Source organism: Mesoplodon mirus, assembly GCF_964341445.2.
Source record: "Mesoplodon mirus genome assembly, chromosome: 17".
NCBI classification, from domain to species: Eukaryota; Metazoa; Chordata; class Mammalia; order Artiodactyla; family Ziphiidae; genus Mesoplodon; species Mesoplodon mirus.
The window spans coordinates 15,561,598-15,578,597 of record NC_138993.1 but is presented as its reverse complement, the minus strand read 5'-3'; the positions used below and the strand labels follow the sequence as shown (position 1 = coordinate 15,578,597).

At 42.8% G+C, this 17,000-nt stretch overlaps 1 protein-coding gene across 1 annotated transcript in view; it reads left to right on the top strand.

Moving 5' to 3' along the window:
• The first annotated feature begins 8,374 nt into the window (after positions 1–8,374).
• VPS36 (vacuolar protein sorting 36 homolog) overlaps positions 8,375–17,000 on the top strand; it is a 33,135-nt gene continuing 24,509 nt past the window's right edge. Inside the window, exons 1-2 of the mRNA XM_082601880.1 lie at positions 8,375–8,549; positions 16,801–16,869. Coding sequence (XP_082458006.1) covers positions 8,454–8,549; positions 16,801–16,869 — 165 coding nt within the window. The 5' untranslated portion in view covers positions 8,375–8,453. The remainder of the gene's footprint in view (positions 8,550–16,800; positions 16,870–17,000) is intronic.

Sequence of the window (17,000 nt, the reverse complement as noted above, 5' to 3'; positions counted from 1 at the left end):
CCGTCGGCATTTTATGCTAGCATCTTGTTAAATTCGTTTGGGAAGTTAATTTGGGATATTCTGTAGTTTTCTTGATGAAATGTCTCATTTTTAGTGTAAATTTGCCTACACTTAAGGCTAAATCTGGGAGGACCAACAGCCAAACAGCACGCATCACCATCCCTAAGACATCACTGCTGTTTAGATACTACTGTGAATATTATTGATTATTTACTAAAGTTTCATCAGACAGGTTGGGTAACCAGGGATTCCCATTAAGTAATGGAGAACAGTTTAACAAAATAGAACAGGTAAAAAATGACTCAAGGGACTTCCCTGGTGGTGCAGTAGTTAAGAATCCTTCTGCCAGTGCTGGGGACACAGGTTCAATCCCTGGTCCAGGAAGATCCCACATGCCACGGAGCAACTAAGCCCGTGTGCCACAACTACTGAGCCCTCGTGCCACAGCTACTGAAGCCCATGCACCTAGAGACCATGGTTTGCAACAAGAGAAGCCACCACAATGAGAAGCCCGCGCACGGCAACTGAAGAATAGCCCCTGCTCGCTGCAACTAGAGAAAGCCCGTGAGCAGAAACAAAGACCCAATGCAGCCCAAAATAAATAAATTACAGAATAGATAAATCCATAGAGACATAACACAGTTTGTGGGCTGCCAGGGACTGGGGTTAGAGGGGAATGGGGAGAGACCACTTAACAGGTAAGGGGCTTTACTTTGGAATGGTGGAAATGTTTTGGAACTAAGTGGAGGTGATGGTTGTACAACACTGTGAATGTATTAATGCCACTGACTGAACTGTTCACTTAATTTTACGATATGTGAATTTCAGTATCTTTAAAAGTGGGAGTGGTTAAAAAAAAGAAAGCGACTAAAATGTAACTGTGGAAGATCTCAATAGGCTGAGATGGTGAGGTTTTCCAACTTGGTAATTCTGCTCTAATCTCCAGACTCACCCATTCCAAGATGGGTATCGTTTAAAGACACTTTTTAAATATCATTGTCCCACAATTGTTGGGAGAGAAGGCAGATCATTTTCTAAAAGATCCAAAGAGAAGACTTCCTTCCATAACAGGTCTCTGCCAACCACAGCCGACCACGAAACTGCAGCCACCTGGGGTATTGACGATCAGCTTCAGTTGTTCGTCCTGTGGTCGTGTGAAACAGGGAGAGCGCCTGTGAGGGGAAAGGGTGGGATCGTCCAAGGAATAGAAGGAAGACAAGGACAGGGTGATGACACAAAGTCCAGGGAGGAGGGAGCCTCAAGATAGAGGGAATGATCCAGGGTTGACCACTGAAGAGGTTTAGTAGGATTGGGACTGGAAGGAACTGTTGGGTTCAGAAGCTAGGGAGTTCTGGCAAAACATTCTGTGCAAAAGTACAAAATGTTGTGGAAAGAAATAAATCCTAAATAAATGGAGAGATATAATATGCTTATGGATCAGAAGATCCTGTATTGTAAGATGTACATTCTCTCCAAGTTGATCTGTTCATTCCCATCTCAGTCAAAATCCTAGAAGACATTTCTATAGAAATTGACAATTGGATTCTAAAATTCAGATGGAAATGCATAGGATCTGGAGAGGCAAACAATTTTGAAACAAAAAGTTGGAGGACTTACACTACTTGATTTCAAGATATATTATAAAGCCACAGTAATCAAGACAGTGTAGTGCTGGTGTAAGGAAAGACAAAAAAATTAAAAATCACTGGAATACAATAGAGATTCCAGAAATATGTTCAATCCTCTGTGGCCAATTGATTTTCTACAAAGTTTCTAAGACAATGGATGATCTTTCCAGCAAATTGTGCTGGGACGTCTGGATATCCACATACAAAATATTAACCGTGACCCTTACCTCACCCCTTGAACAAAAAAAACCTCAGAAAACAAACCAAAGTAAACCTCAAAATAGAACTAGACCTAAACGAAAGAACCCAATCTATAAAACTTCTAGAAGAAAACACAGGAGAAAATCTTAGTGGTTTCTTAAACAGGAGACAACATGAACTAAAAAAGAAACAATACACTGGATTTCATTAAAGAACTTTTTGTTCTTCAAAAGACTCTTTAGAAAACTACAAAGTAAGCTACAGAGATAAAGAAAATATTTGCAAAACATTTGTGTAAGGGACTTTTATCTAGAACATGTAAGAACTCTGACAAAATTATTTAAATGTGCAAGAAAACTGCACTTCACAAAGAAGATATAGGAACTGAAGACAAGCACATGGAAAGATGCTTAACATCACTGGTCATCAGGAAGATGCAGGGACTTCCCTGCCGGTCCAGTGGTTAAGCGCCCCCTGCGTTAGTGGTTCTAACGCAGGGGGCGCTAAGATCCCACGTGCCAGGCTGCACGGCCAAAAAAAAAAAAAAAAAAAAGATGCAATTAAAATCACAGTGAGGGAGTTCCCTGGTGGCCTAGTGGTTAGGATTCCAGGCTTTCACTGCTGTGGTCTGGGTTCAATCTCTGCTCATAATGAAATACCACTCACTATGCAGCCACTAAAATGATGAATTACCAAGGTTTGGCGAGGAACCGGAACTCTCCTACGCTGCTGGTACTAATACAAAAAGTGTATAGCTGCTGAAGAAGACAGTTGGGCAGTTTCTCATAAAGTTTGACATGCATTTACCATATGATCCAGCAATTACTGTCCTTGGGTATTTGCCCAAGAGAAAGGAAAACAAATGTACACGAATGTTTATAGCAGTTTCATTCGTAATAGACCTAAGCAGAAAATAACTCAAATCTTCATCAGTGGATGAATGGTTAAACCAATTGTGACGTAGCCATATAATCGACTGCTACTTGGCAATCAAAAGGAACGAAATACTGATAAACACAACAACAGGGATAAAATGGAAAAACTCAATTTTTTCCCTCCTAAGCGGGGAAAAACACAGTCCTTCTCTACTGCGTTTCTTTCCAGTGTGTATCCTTTACTTCTACATGAAACATTTCACTTCTGCTCACCAAATATTTGGAGGTTCCCACTGGCAATAAGCACTTCCCTGTGACACCAGCTGGGTGTCCTATAATTTAACTCAATTCTTAACACTACAGAGTTAGTGTCAACTCCTACAGGTTAAAGGCCCAGTCCCACAAGACTGCCCCCACCCCCTACACTTCAGATGCCAGTCACAAGCCCAGGTTATCACCTGTGCTTCTGATGAACCGACTAGAGATTGGAGGTTCCAGTGACCCCCTCCTTGGGTTCAATTAATTTGCTAGGGAGGCTCACAGAACTTAGAGAAACACTAACTTACATTTACCAGTTTATTAAAAGATGTGATAAAGGATACAGATGAACAGCCATAAGGTGATGAAGATGAAGTGAAGAAGTGATCCATAGGGTGAAGTATGCGAGGGTCCCGAGCACAGGAGCTTCTGTCCCCGTGGAGTTGAGGTGCGTCACCCTCCTGATGTGGATGTGCTCACCAGCCTGGAAGCTCTCCAAATCTCCTATTATTGGGATTTTGTGGAGGCTTCTTCATGGAGACATGAGCAATTATTAACGCTTTTTCTAGCCCCTCTCCCTTCTCTAGAGAACTGGGGGTGTTATGGACCCAGGCCCTTGGACTCTTTAATCAATAGAAATTAACGAGGCCAGATGAGAAATTCAGGTGAGCTTTCATTGGGACTGTGCTGCAGCATGAGGGAGAGAAAACAAGAAACAGATACACTTGTTCGCTCCCCGAAGGGGCGCGTGCTGGTTCCTTAAATGGAGTGAGGGTCGGGGTGGATCAGTGTGTTGAGCATGAGGCATAGCTTAGGTGGTCTGCCCACCCCCTTGGTTGTGCTGTGTGCAAGGATCATGCCCAGTACCCTGCTTTGGCTCTCGGCACCTCGGAAATGGTGGTTGGTTTGTGGCCTTTTTGTATCTTATTGTTCACAATTGCCCCAAGTGGGGCATGCATGCCGTTATTTTAGTTTCTCTGTATTCTGTTGCTGGAAGAGACGTTTGTCCAGGTGCAAGTGCAAGCACTCTGGTAAAGGGTACCAGGTCCCAGCCTATCTTAGGGGTGGGGATGGGGGCTGAAAATTCCAAGCTTCTAATCATGACTTGGTTGTTCTGGTGACCAGCCCCCATCCAGGAGCCCACCCAGAGTCGCCTCATTAGAGCATGAGATACTCCTAGTGCTCTCATCACTAAGGAATTTACAAGCATTTCAGGAGTTCAGTGCCAGGAACTGGGGACAGAGACCAATATATATTTTCTATCTCACAGTGGATGCATCTCAAAAACATGGCATTACATTTAAGAAACCAGAAACAAAGGACCACAGACCTTATGATTTCATTTACATGAAATTCTAGAAAAGGCAAAACAATAGTGATAGAAAACAGATCAGTGGTTCTTAGAGGCCACAAAGTCGGGGGGGGGAAAGGTTGAATACAAAGGGCCCAAGGAAACTTTTTGGGGTGATGATAATATTCTTTACATAATGACTATGTATAATGGTAGTCAAAACTCATCAAATTGCATATTTAAAAACTGGTAAGGGCTTCCCTGGTGGCGCAGTGGTTGAGAGTCCGCCTGCCGATGCAGGGGACACGGGTTCGTGCCCCGGTCCGGGAAGATCCCACATGCCGCGGAGCGGCTGGGCCCGTGAGCCATGGCCGCTGAGCCTGCGCGTCCGGAGCCTGTGCTCCACAACGAGAGAGGCCACAGCAGTGAGAGGCCCGCGTACCGCAAAAAAAAAAAAAAAAAAAAAAGAAAATCATTGTTATTGTTCTTAATCCCCAAACACCCCAAATAAAACTTTATCAAGGGTATTTTGTTTAATTAATCTCACTTCATAGTTACCAAGATGAACAATTTCTAACGTTCACATTTTCTTCTTTCAGAAAACCAGAAGGTTACAGGGAAAAAGTCTATTGCCATTTCAGTATAGAGGATCTTTTATATTCGGTTTATATCTGCACAGATGGTTTTCTCTGAAAGAGCTACAGAAGATAAAGGAATTTTAAAGTAAGATGCAGAGATTGTGGCACATCAGGGCCTTGATAACCCCAGGCTGCAGTCATTGATGCAGGGTGCTCTGTGGCCAGTGTCTGAGCAACTGTTTGAAGATGTTCATTATCCTGCAAGCTTTGAAAGTATCTTTTCAACATCGAGTCTGGGATGTGCTACTTGTTTTTGACCCACTCAGATACAACATCCATACTATTATTACTTATTTTTTCACCTTTTAAGAAACTGACATTACTCCTGTTCTATTAAGGCCCAAGGAAAAGCATTTTCTTCAACTAGTAGCTACGATGTCAACAAAAACAAAGAGCAGGCAAGGCACTAGATCCTTCTTTCTTTCTTTCTTTCTTTTTTTATTTGGCCGCGGGATCTTCTTTCCCTTACCAGGGATTGAACCCCTGCGCCCTGCAGTGGAAGTGTGGAGTCCTAACCACTGGACCGCCAGGGAATTCCCTGATTTGATTTTTATTTAACATTTAAAGCAATTGAAGTACAATTGACATATAACATTATATTAGTTTCAGATGTACAATATAATGATTTGATACTTGTGTATATTGCAAAATGATCACCACAAGAAGTCTAGTTAATATCAGTCACCATACACAGTTAGAAAATTTTTTTCATGGGATGAGAACTTTTAAGATTTACTCTCTTAGCAGCTTTCAAATATGAAATATAATATTATTAATTATAGTCACCATGCTGTCCCCATGACATTTATTTTATAATTGGAAGTTTGTATTTTTTGACCCCCCTTCACCCATTTTGCACACCCTCAACCCCCCACCTCTGGCAACCACCAGTCTGTTGTCTCTATGTTTTGGGGGCGTTCCATATGTAAATGAGATCATACAGTGTTTGTCTTTCTCTGACTTATTTCGCTTATGTAATCCCTTCAAGGTCCATCCACATTGTTGCAAATGGCAAGATTTCATTCTTTTTACGGCTGTATAATATTCCACTGTATGTGTGTATTACATGCCACATTTTCTTTATCTATTCATCCATTGATGGACACTTAAGTTGTTTCCATCTTAGCTGTTGTAAACAATGCTGCAACAAACACGGGGGTGCAGGTATCTTTTTGAATTAGTGTCTTCACTTTTTCCAGATAAATACCTGGAACAGAATTGTTGGATCATATAATAGTTCTACCTTTAACTTTTTGAAGACTCTCCATACTGTTTTCCATAGTGGTGGCAGCATGTACATTCCTGCCAATAGTGCACAAGAGTTCCCTTTTCTCCACGAACTTGCCAACACTTGTTATTTGTTGTCTTTTTGATAATAGCCATTCTGACAAGTGTGAGATGGTATCTCACTATGGTTTTGATTTGCATTGCTCTGATGATTAGTGATGGTGAGGCCCTTTTTGTTGTTGTTTTTAATTGAAGTATAGTTGATTTACAATGTTGTATTAGTTTCTGGTGTACAGCAAAGTGGTTCAGTTATACATATACATGGATATATATATATTTTTTTCATATTCTTTTCCATTATAGGTTATTATAAGATATTAAATATAGTTCCCTGTGCTATACAGTAGGACCTTATTGGTTGGGTTTTTTTTTTGGTAAATTTATTTATTTATTTTTGGCTGCACTGGGTCTTCGTTGCCGTGCGTGGGCTTTCTCTAGTTGCTGCGAGCAAGGGCTACCCTTTGTTGTGGTGCGCGGGCTTCTCACTGCAGTGGCTTCTCTTGTTGCGGAGCACAGGCTCTAGGAACGCGGGCTTCAGTAGTTGCAGCACACAGGCTCAGTAGGTGTGGCTCACGGGCTCTAGAGCGCAGGCTCAGTAGCTGTGGTACACGGGCTTAGTTGCTCTGTGGCATGTGGGACCTTCCCAGACCAGGGCTCGAACCCATGTCCCTGCATTGGCAGGTGGATTCTTAACCACTGTGCAACCAGGGAAGCCCTGTTTTATATATATATATATAACATTTTGAATCTGTTAATCCCAAACTCCTAATTTATACCCCCATACCCGGCCCCCGCTTTCCCCTTTGGTAACCTTAAGTTTGTTTTCTATGCCTTAAGTTTGTTTCTGTGTTTCTGTTTTGTAAATAAGTTCCTTTGTATCATATTTTAGATTCCACATATAAGTGATATCATATGGTATTTGTCTTTCTCTTTCTGACTTACCTCACTTACTATGATAATCTCTAGGTCCATCCATGTTGCTGCAAATGGCATTATTTCATTCTTTTTTATGGCTGAGTAATATTCCATTATATATATGTACCACATCTTCTTTATCCATTTCTCTGTCGATGGACATTTAGATTGCTTCCAAGTCCTGGCTATTGTAAACAGTGCTGCAATGAACATTGGGGTGCATGTATCTTTTTGAATTAGAGTTTTCTAGGGATATATGCCCAGGAGTGGGATTGCTAGATTATGTGGTAGCTCTATTTTCAGTTTTTTAAGGAACCTTCATACTGTTTTCCATAGTGGCTGCACCAATTTACATTCCCACCAACTGTGTAGGAGGGTTTCCTTTTCTCCACACCCTCTCCAACATTTATTATTTGTAGACTTTTTAATGATGGCCATTCTGACTGGTGTGAAATGATACCTCATTGTAGTTTTTTATTTTATTATTATTTTTTAAAATAAATTTATTTATTTTTGGCTGCACTGGGTCTTCATTGCTGCACGCGGGCTTTCTCTAGTTGTGGCAAGCAGGGGCTACTCTTCGTTGTGGTGCGCAGGCTTCTCATTGCAGTGGCTTCTCTTGTTGTGGAGCACAGACTCTAGGCACGCAGGCTTCAGTAGTTGTGGCATGTGGGTTCAGTAGTTGTGGCTTGCGGGCTCTAGAGCGCAGGCTCAGTAGTTGTGGCGCACAGGCTTAGTTGCTCCGATGCATGTGGGATCTTCCTGGACCAGGGCTCGAACCCGTGTCCCCTGCATTGGCAGGCGGCTTCTTAACCACTGTGCCACCAGGGAAGTCCCTTAAATGAAAATGATTTTAATGTCAAAAAAATAAGGGTACAAAATAGTACTTACATACTGATTGAAGCTGTGTGAAAATAGTTCAGGCCATGAATATTCATTTGGAAAAAAACAGTTATCATTTACAGCCTTTAATGAACATGGCAGCATGCTGGGCACTGACAAGAAAACGGCACAAATACGCAGGAATAAAGCACAATAAGAAAGTCCAAGCTGCGGTTTGGGATCCCTCAAAGTCCGTTGTAAACCCTGTGTTTGTGCCTCAGCTGGACAAAGGATGGGGTGGATGTCCCCACCGGGACCTTGGCGGAAGGAACGCCAGGGGGCGCGCCAAGCACGTCGCCACGTCCCCCGGCGCCCCCGGGGCAGCGCGCGTTCCCCAGAGCGCCCGGGCAGGACCGCTACCTCCCTGCCGGCCTCCACCCCGCCCACCGCCAGGGGGCGCCGCAGGCTGCCCGGCACTCAGCTCGCCGCCGGGAGCGCCAGCGCGGGCGAGCGGCGGAGGCCGGCCTGGGGGGCGGCCATGGACCGCTTCGTGTGGACCAGCGGCCTCCTGGAGATCAACGAGACCCTGGTGATCCAGCAGCGGGGAGTGCGCATCTACGACGGCGAGGAGAAGGTAAGGCGGCGGCCGGCCCGGCCTCGCTCCCGGACAAGGACTCGCGGGCCCGGCCTCGCCGCTCGGCGCCGCCCCCGCAGTCCACGCCGGCCCAGCGCCCGGCTCCGGCCCGACTTGGGAACGGCTCCGGGCGGGCGAGTCGGGCGGCGGCCCCTTTCCCACCCGGGGTGAGACCCCTTCGGGCGGCATGGCGGACGCGGGCCGGGAACCCTGATTCCTCGCCCCAGTCGCGGCGGGCGGGCGACGGGCAGGCCGGTTCCGCCTTTGTCCGGAGGCCGCCGGGTCCTGCGCTCCCGAACCGGGCGTGACTTCGGGAGCTGGGACCTGGGGGAGCCCGAGGGACTAGGCGGTCCCGGCCGGAGCGGGAGGGGGGTGGCTTTAAAAGGTTTTCCGAAAGGAGGAGTTAGCCTCTCCTGGGACGCCTTGGCTGTAGGCTCTGTGTGTTGTTTGTTTTTTGTTTGCGAGTGACAGTGGAAAGGCGGTTTGATTGTTTTGTCGAGTGATGGAGTAGGCCATGCCTGGTAATCCAAGCGTAAACCTTAGGAGGTGTGTTTGCAAATTGAAAGGAGAAATATTGCCAGTATTTCACAGAAATATTAACGTTCACTGGAGACTTCCGTCAGACTACAAACTATCATCCTGTTCTGGATGAAATGTATAAGCTGGAATTAGAAAAAAATTAAAAAACCCATTTACTCACTAGCATTTGTGGTTTTCAGAAGTTTTCACTTGCTACCTCTCCTTCCTTGCAGTTTCCTTAGAGAAACTTCCTCCTGTACTTTCGCAAACGTGGCTGGACCCAGAGCTCTTCCTGTCTGTGCTTTACAGAAGTTTGAGGCTTCCTTCCTTCTAGTGGGTGGAGGGCGGGGGTTAGTTGCACAGCCATCGGAGGCACCGGGGGCCCAGGGGCTCTCCCTCCTGGAGGGCATTTTTCCATGTTTCCATTATTGAGTCAAGATCTTTTTTTCTTAAATAATTTGCTTGGCCCTAACTCTGTTTACTGCTTCAATACTTTTGTTAACTTGATCTCAAATTGGATTTGCATGTTTTGGTTGGAGTGACAAGCTCACTGTTTTTGTTTTTGTAAACCGATGTTACACCTTTGGAACTGGGGAGAATGGGAAGCTTAATCAGCCTGCCCTCCCTCAGGGGCTTGGAGCTTGGCTGCACTCTCAGGTCCGAATATGGGTATTGACAGATGGGTCTTCAAAGTCTCCTCCAAAGCCACTCCCTGCTGGCTGTCTAGCTTTTGCCAATCCCCACACTCTGTTGTTCTATGGAATTCCAATATGCAAATTAGGGACACGTTGGCTGCACAAAACATAACTATGGTATGTTGTTTTTTTAAAAAATAAATTTATTTATTTTTGGCTGCATTGGGTCCTCGTTGCTGCGCATGGGCTTTCTCTAGTTGTGGTGAGCAGGGGCTACTCTTTGTTGCGGTGCGCAGGCTTCTCATTGCAGTGGCTTCTCTTGTTGTGGAGCACGGCTCTAGGCATGTCAGGCTCAGTAGTTGTGGCGCACCGGCTTAGTTGCTCCACGGCATGTGGGATCTTCCCAGACCAGGGCTCGAACCCATGTCCCCTGCATTGGCAGGTGGATTCCCAACCACTGCGCCACCAGGGAAGTCCTTATGATATCTTTAAAACAATAAAAAGATCAAACGATTAGCACCCATATATGAGAAACCATTGCTGAACCAGCAAATTCTAGTTTTTGCTTTATTTATTTTTGCTTCTTGTTTTAGCAGACAGATATAGGTATCAGAGGATTAAGAAAAAAGTCATGGGAAATACTTAGTTGAGACCCTTTGATCTCATCAAGAATTCTTTTCTTTATAACTATTTATTGAATTATAGTTGATTTACAGTGTTGTGTTAGTATCAGGTGTACAGCAGAGTGGTTCAGTTGTACAGATGTATCTATGCTTTTTCAGATTCTTTTCCATTATAGGTTATTACAAGATACTGAATATAGTTCCCTGTGCTATACAGTAGGTCCTTGTTGTTAGTCAAGAATTCTTAGCTGTTCTGCAAGCTGGGGGTGGTGCGGGAGGGCTATGTCTTGAAACCTAAGTGAAGCTCTAAGGCCTGCTCACCACTGTGGTCCCTGGGCTGGATCTACTCAGTCACTTGCTGAGCTGTCCCTAGTGTGACTGAGGGCCAGACTGATTCCTGGGGGAAGTCTTGCGTCCTGCCTTTCTCCCTCTGCTGGAAGGCGTCCAGACCTCGCGTGGTCTGAGGACTCCAGGAAGCTGCACACATCAACCTCCGGATCTGAGCAGGTGCCCTTTCAGAATCTCTCACTAGCTCCCGTGGTCTCCGTGCTGCAGTGCAGACTGCACAGCCTTCTCAGCTTTGCACCCAACATGTTCCCCAGTAGGTGCAGGGCTAAGACCAGTGGACGCTCCCTGCTCGTCCTTTGTATCTTCTGGCTCACTGTGGGTGTGAAATACATTAAAACAAAGAAACAAACACACAGAACCTTGAATAAGCAGCGTACCTGCTACGTGCCAGGAGCTTTACATAATTTAATCCTCTCAGTGGGCATGTGAGGTGAGTATTTTACTGAATGAGAAAAGAACTCTCAGAGGCAACAGTGACTTGCCCTAAGATCCACTGAGTTAGTTCAGAAGAGCTGGGAGTTAAATGTCTATTGATCAGACTCCCAAAGACTGTGCTTTGTTCACTCTGCTGGAGCGCTTCAAAAATACAGCAGTCGGGGCTTCCCTGGTGGCGCAGTGGTTGAGAGTCCGCCTGCCGATGCAGGGGACACGGGTTCGTGCCCTGGTCCGGGGAGATCCCACATGCCGCGGAGTGGCTGGGCCCGTGAGCCATGGTCGCTGAGCCTGCGCGTCTGGAGCCTGTGCTCCTCAACGGGAGAGGCCACAGCAGTGAGAGGGCCGCGTACCACACACACACACACAAAAATACAGCAGTTACCAGTGCCAGACCCTTTCCGTAGTGTAATATGTATGTTCTACGTATGTTTATGGAACATCCTCTGAAGATGAGTACACTGAGACCCTCAGTAGGTGGTTGAGAAAACTGCGACCTGTCCAAGGTCACACAGTTGGTAATGGGTGGAGCCAGACCACTGCTCTTTCCACTGCTCAGGTGCCTCTTGCTTGTTTATACAGGCACAGTCTTCATGGGCCCCTTATGACCGGATAATATGTTGTTTTCCTAAGCAGTGTGGACAGGTCATTTGTTTCAATTCACAGAAGCATCTGTAGCCTCAGCTAATTTAAAAAGTAATGTAAGAAGGTTAGTGGTGTGTAAAGTGGCAAGTTGCCAGCTTATACTAGAAGATTTAGAAAATGTGTATTTTCTTTTAGCTTTTAGGAATTTACCCTTGGGAAATAATCAGAGATGCATAAAAATGTAATGAACGAGGATGTGCATCTCAGCAGTATTATATATATATTATTTATTATTATGAAGTATAGAGAAAAATTGGAAGCAGTCTGAATGTCTACCATAGGGAATGGTTAATTAAATATGACACGCCCTAATCAGCATGAGGCGTGGCTAACCATAGGCTGCTAAGTGAAAAAAAGCAAGTTATAAAACTATAAATATCTTGGTCTCATTTTATTTTAAGGTTATATCCACACACACTGGCTGGTCTGATTACGAATGATTTCATTTTCTTTTTTAGACTTAAAAAAATGTTTTCCAGATTTTCAACAGCATATTACTTTTATAACAGAGAAATGTGAACTCAAAACAAAACAGTAAGAGCTTATTCAGCGAATGCCTAAGTTGTTTTAACTATTGACTTTTAAGTAGTTGAAATTATTCTAGCTCTGAGTAGAGAAGCAAAGCAGCCTAAACTTGCCTGTCCCGTTGAGCTCATAATCCCTTGGAATCCCTGAAGGGAACAATTACACCGTGTCTTCACTGGGAGCAGCAATGCTTTACGTGTGCACATTGTTCATCAACATAGTAATGGAACGTCCTCTGGCTTCAGCTTTAAATTCACATCCTTATGCTTGCATTTCGGTCAGATAACGTGCAGTTTCCTAATCAGAACTATTATGTAGTTATGCTGTGTAATGTGGTATCAGGTACTCTCAAGTTGATAAAGTTTCTGCTTCTGGAAAAGTGAAATCTTACTCATTGGCAAAAAAGAGATTTTTAAAATAGCTTAAACTCAATTATTTGGTTTTGCATATGCAGCATTAACCAAAACATTTGTAGCCAGGCCGCATTAAGTGCCAGGAATGTGAATGTGTTACTTCAGATGCAGAGGAAAGCGTGGAACTCCAAAGTCTTTTCTCTGAGGTGCTGAAGTGCTTGGTGGAAATCTCTTACAGAGTGTCTTCGACCAGATGGTTCAGCAGTTTTCTTCCCATTAAAGCTTATTAACCATATTATTTAAACTTACTAATTTAAGATGTTAGTAATACAGTCAGACGTTTCTCTTAGAAAATAATTTTTTAACACTCATGTTAAAAAGTATTGGTTATGTTATTATAAAGGACTTTTTTGACAGAGTGTTTCTGCTTATGTTCAATTTAACAAAAAATAATTTATATACATTTCAGAGTTGCATGGAGTTATATATGCCTGTAACAGATTTCTTTATCTTTTTTTATTAGACAAGTAATAAAGTTGTTAAATATGGATAAACCAAAAGAAGGAACTTGAAATAATCAGTAATCCTTTACCCGTAAACAATTACTTTTGGCACATCCTGTGTGTGTGATTGTGCAGGTGTGTGTGTGTGTGTGTGTAACCGTGCTGTGTATATACACTGCTTTTTTCTATATTAATATTATGAGTATCTTGTAATATATTGTCAAATGCATACATAATTGCATTTATGAATATTTTTACTTAAGAATGATATATAATAATGTTCTAATTGGTTATTTACTTGATACCCATTTTTAACCACATTATTTTATTTATTTTTAAAAATTTAAAAAAAAATTTAAAATTTATTTATTTTATTTATTTATTTTGGGCTGTGTTGGGTCTTCGTTGCTGTGCACAGGCTTTCTCTAGTTGCAGAGATCGGGGGCTACTCTTCGTTGCAGTGCGTGGGCTTCTCATTGCAGTGGCTTCTCTTGTGGAGCACGGGCTCCAGGCACGCGGGCTCAGTAGTTGTGGCCCACGGGCTCTAGAGCGCAGGCTCAGTAGTTGTAGCACATGGGCTTAGTAGTTGTGGCGCACGGGCTTGGTTGCTCCGCAGTATGTGGGATCTTCCCGGACCAGGGCTCGAACCCATGTCCCCTGCATTGACAGGCGGATTCTTAACCACTGCGCCACCAGGGAAACCCTAACCACATTATTTTAAACTCAAAGGGATTATTATTTGTAATAACCTGGACCCTCACTAAGATGCTTTCCTTTGAGTTTCTGTTTTATATTATAACTTTTGAAATAACTAGTTACTCCTCAAAAGGATAGAAGCATGTCCTACTTTATGGCAAATTCGACTTTCTAGTAACTAAAGTGAATAGAAACTTCCATCATATTTCGTGATTTTTGACAAATAAAGGGGTTTGACTTATCAGTCTTTTGGGTTCCAACTCTAAAATTTGCTTATTTATGTAACTTCCAGTACATAATAACAAATTATGAGGATTAAAGGTTTGGTCCTAAAGACCTAGCTGGCATTTTTGTGATTGTATTATAGTTAAAAAACATTTTTACATTTATAATTTGCCTAAGTGACACAATCCCCTGATAAAAATTCAAAAACCACGAAAAGTTAACAGTCTTCCTCCCATCCTAGTCTCTCTGTCACCCACTTCCCCCTCAGAAGTCACCATTGCTTCATTCTAGAGAGTCATGTGCATGTGTCATACACAGGTGTTTGCGTAAAATATATTGTTTTTTCCTTTTTTAAGTATAAACTTGTAATATACTATGCATACAGAGTTCTGAAACTTGCTTTTTTCACTTAATCTGTGTGGGGGATTTACCGTATTTAATTCACATTCTCTACCCCCCCACCCCCCTGGAAGCAGGATGAATCTTCAATTTATGGCATCTTAGATGTTATCAAATACATAGTCTCCTGATTCTTTTTAATGACTGAGTTGTCATTCCTTGTGTGGATGTACATTTCCCTGTTGATGGACATTTAAATTGTTTCCTATCTTTCGCTTTTAAAAAACAACAGTGGGGCTTCCCTGGTGGTGCAGTGGTTGAGAATCTGCCTGCTAATGCAGGGGACATGGGTTCGAGCCCTGTTCTGGGAGGATCCCACATGCTGCGGAGCAACTAGGCCCGTGAGCCACAACTACTGAGCCTGCGCGTCTGGAGCCTGTGCTCGGCAACAAGAGAGGCCCTGATAGTGAGAGGCCTGCGCACGGCGATGAAGAGTGGCCCCCACTTGCCACAACTAGAGAAAGCCCTCACACAGAATTGAAGACCCAACAGAGCCATAAATAAATAAATAAATAAATAAATAAATAAATAAATAAATAAAAATAAACCAACAATGAATAACCTAGTAGCATATCGTTGTCCACATGTGTGAATTTGTCTGTGGGATAAATTCCTAGAAGGGCATTGATTGGATCAAAGGATTTGTGTGTTTATATTTTTGATAGATGATGATACAATGCCCTCCATAGCACTTGTCCCTCCAGTGATGTGTGCAAATGCTTATTTGCCCAACACGTCACCAGCACAATGTTATAAAATTTTTGGGCCCTTGCCAATCTCATGGATAAAAGGGGTATCTTGATGTTGTCTTAATTTGCCTTTTTCTTATCATCAGTGACGTTGGGCATCAATTAATGTGTTTAAGAGTCATTTGTAGTTCCTTTTCTGTGAACTTTCTGTTAACAGTCTTTGCCCATTTATCTAATGGATTATAGGCTATTTCCTTATTGATTTGTAAGAGTACTTTATATATTAAGGAGACATATATATTTGTCTCTGATGTGAGTTACAATTATTTTTCCCAGTCTGCCATCTTTGCCCTTGGTGGTTTTTGCCATGAAGAATTTGTGGGCATGCGTTTGTGTGGAGGGGAATTGATCAATCTTTTCCTCTAATGCTAATGGGTTTAATGTTTTTCTTAGAAAGACTTTCTCTACTCTGAAGTGATTTAAAATTTTTTCTTGTAATTTTTTTCTAGTTCTTTCATAAATTTTTAACTCAAATATTTGATCTATCCAGAATTTATTTTGGTACAATGTGTTAAGTATAATCTTACTTTGTTCCCCCCGCCCCCAGTGGGCAACCCAGGTGTGCCAGTGCCATTGATTGAGTCTCCATCCACACTTACTTTGCATCTGTTTGTGTTTTCTTCTGGATTTTCTTATTGTTTAAAAATCATTTAAAAATTTATATGAGTGTTATACACAAATTCAATCTGGTGGTAAAAATGCACTCAATAGTGAGGTGTATAGTTTTGAAAAAGGGCCCTTTGCTTCTTTTTCACCCATTCCCTCACACCTTTTCTTAGATAACCATCATTAACAGATCATGGAGTATCCCATTTAGACCTTTTTCTACTACTTATATGTGTATATGTGTATATATACACACATCTCTTTATCTATTTATACATCTATCTCACATGTAGTTTGAGGGATATGGAGTTTATATCTGTCTGATTACATTATATGCAATATGCTGCCAATTGCTTTCTTCCCCACTAGCCCTATGTCTTCGAGTTCCGTGATAGTTCATGTAACTCTACCTCACTATTCGTTTTAACCCCTGCATGGATTTCATTGTATGAATGTATCACACTTGATTTAACCACTTCCCTATTGTTACATAGCTAGGTTGTTTGCAATTTTTTCCTAATTTTTATTTATTTATTTACTTATGGCTGTGTTGGGTCTTCGTTTCTGTGCGTGGGCTTTCTCTAGTTGCAGCAAGCGGGGGCCACTCTTCATCGCGGTGCGCGGGCCTCTTACTATCGTGGCCTCTCTTGCTGCGGAGCACAGGCTCCAGACGCACAGGCTCAGTAGTTGTGGCTCACGGGCTTCGTTGCTCCGCGGCATGTGGGATCTTCCCAGACCAGGGCTCGAACCCGTGTCCCCCTGCACTGGCAGGCAGATTCTCAACCACTGCGCCACCAGGGAGGCCCAATGTTTTCCTAATTTTAGCAAGGCTTATGAAGTGTGTAGCATTGCTTCTCTTTAACTTGTGATAAATCTAATTCTAAAATGTTTATTTATGTGATTGACTTATCATTGTGCAATTCATGGGGAAGAAAATCTGGACCACATTGAGTGATATGTTATTAATATTCTGTGATGATCTTGTTTTTCTAGATAAAATTTGATGCTGGGACCCTCCTTCTTAGTACGCACCGTCTAATTTGGAGAGATCAGAAAAATCATGTAAGATCGAGTTTTTTGCTTCTGTTCTAGGTTTTATGTCACTGATTTTTTTTTCTTTCTTTTTTTCTTTCTGGCAAAACTATAAATACATGTGATAAATTTTTGTTGGCAGATGTCAGAAGAGTGTGTTC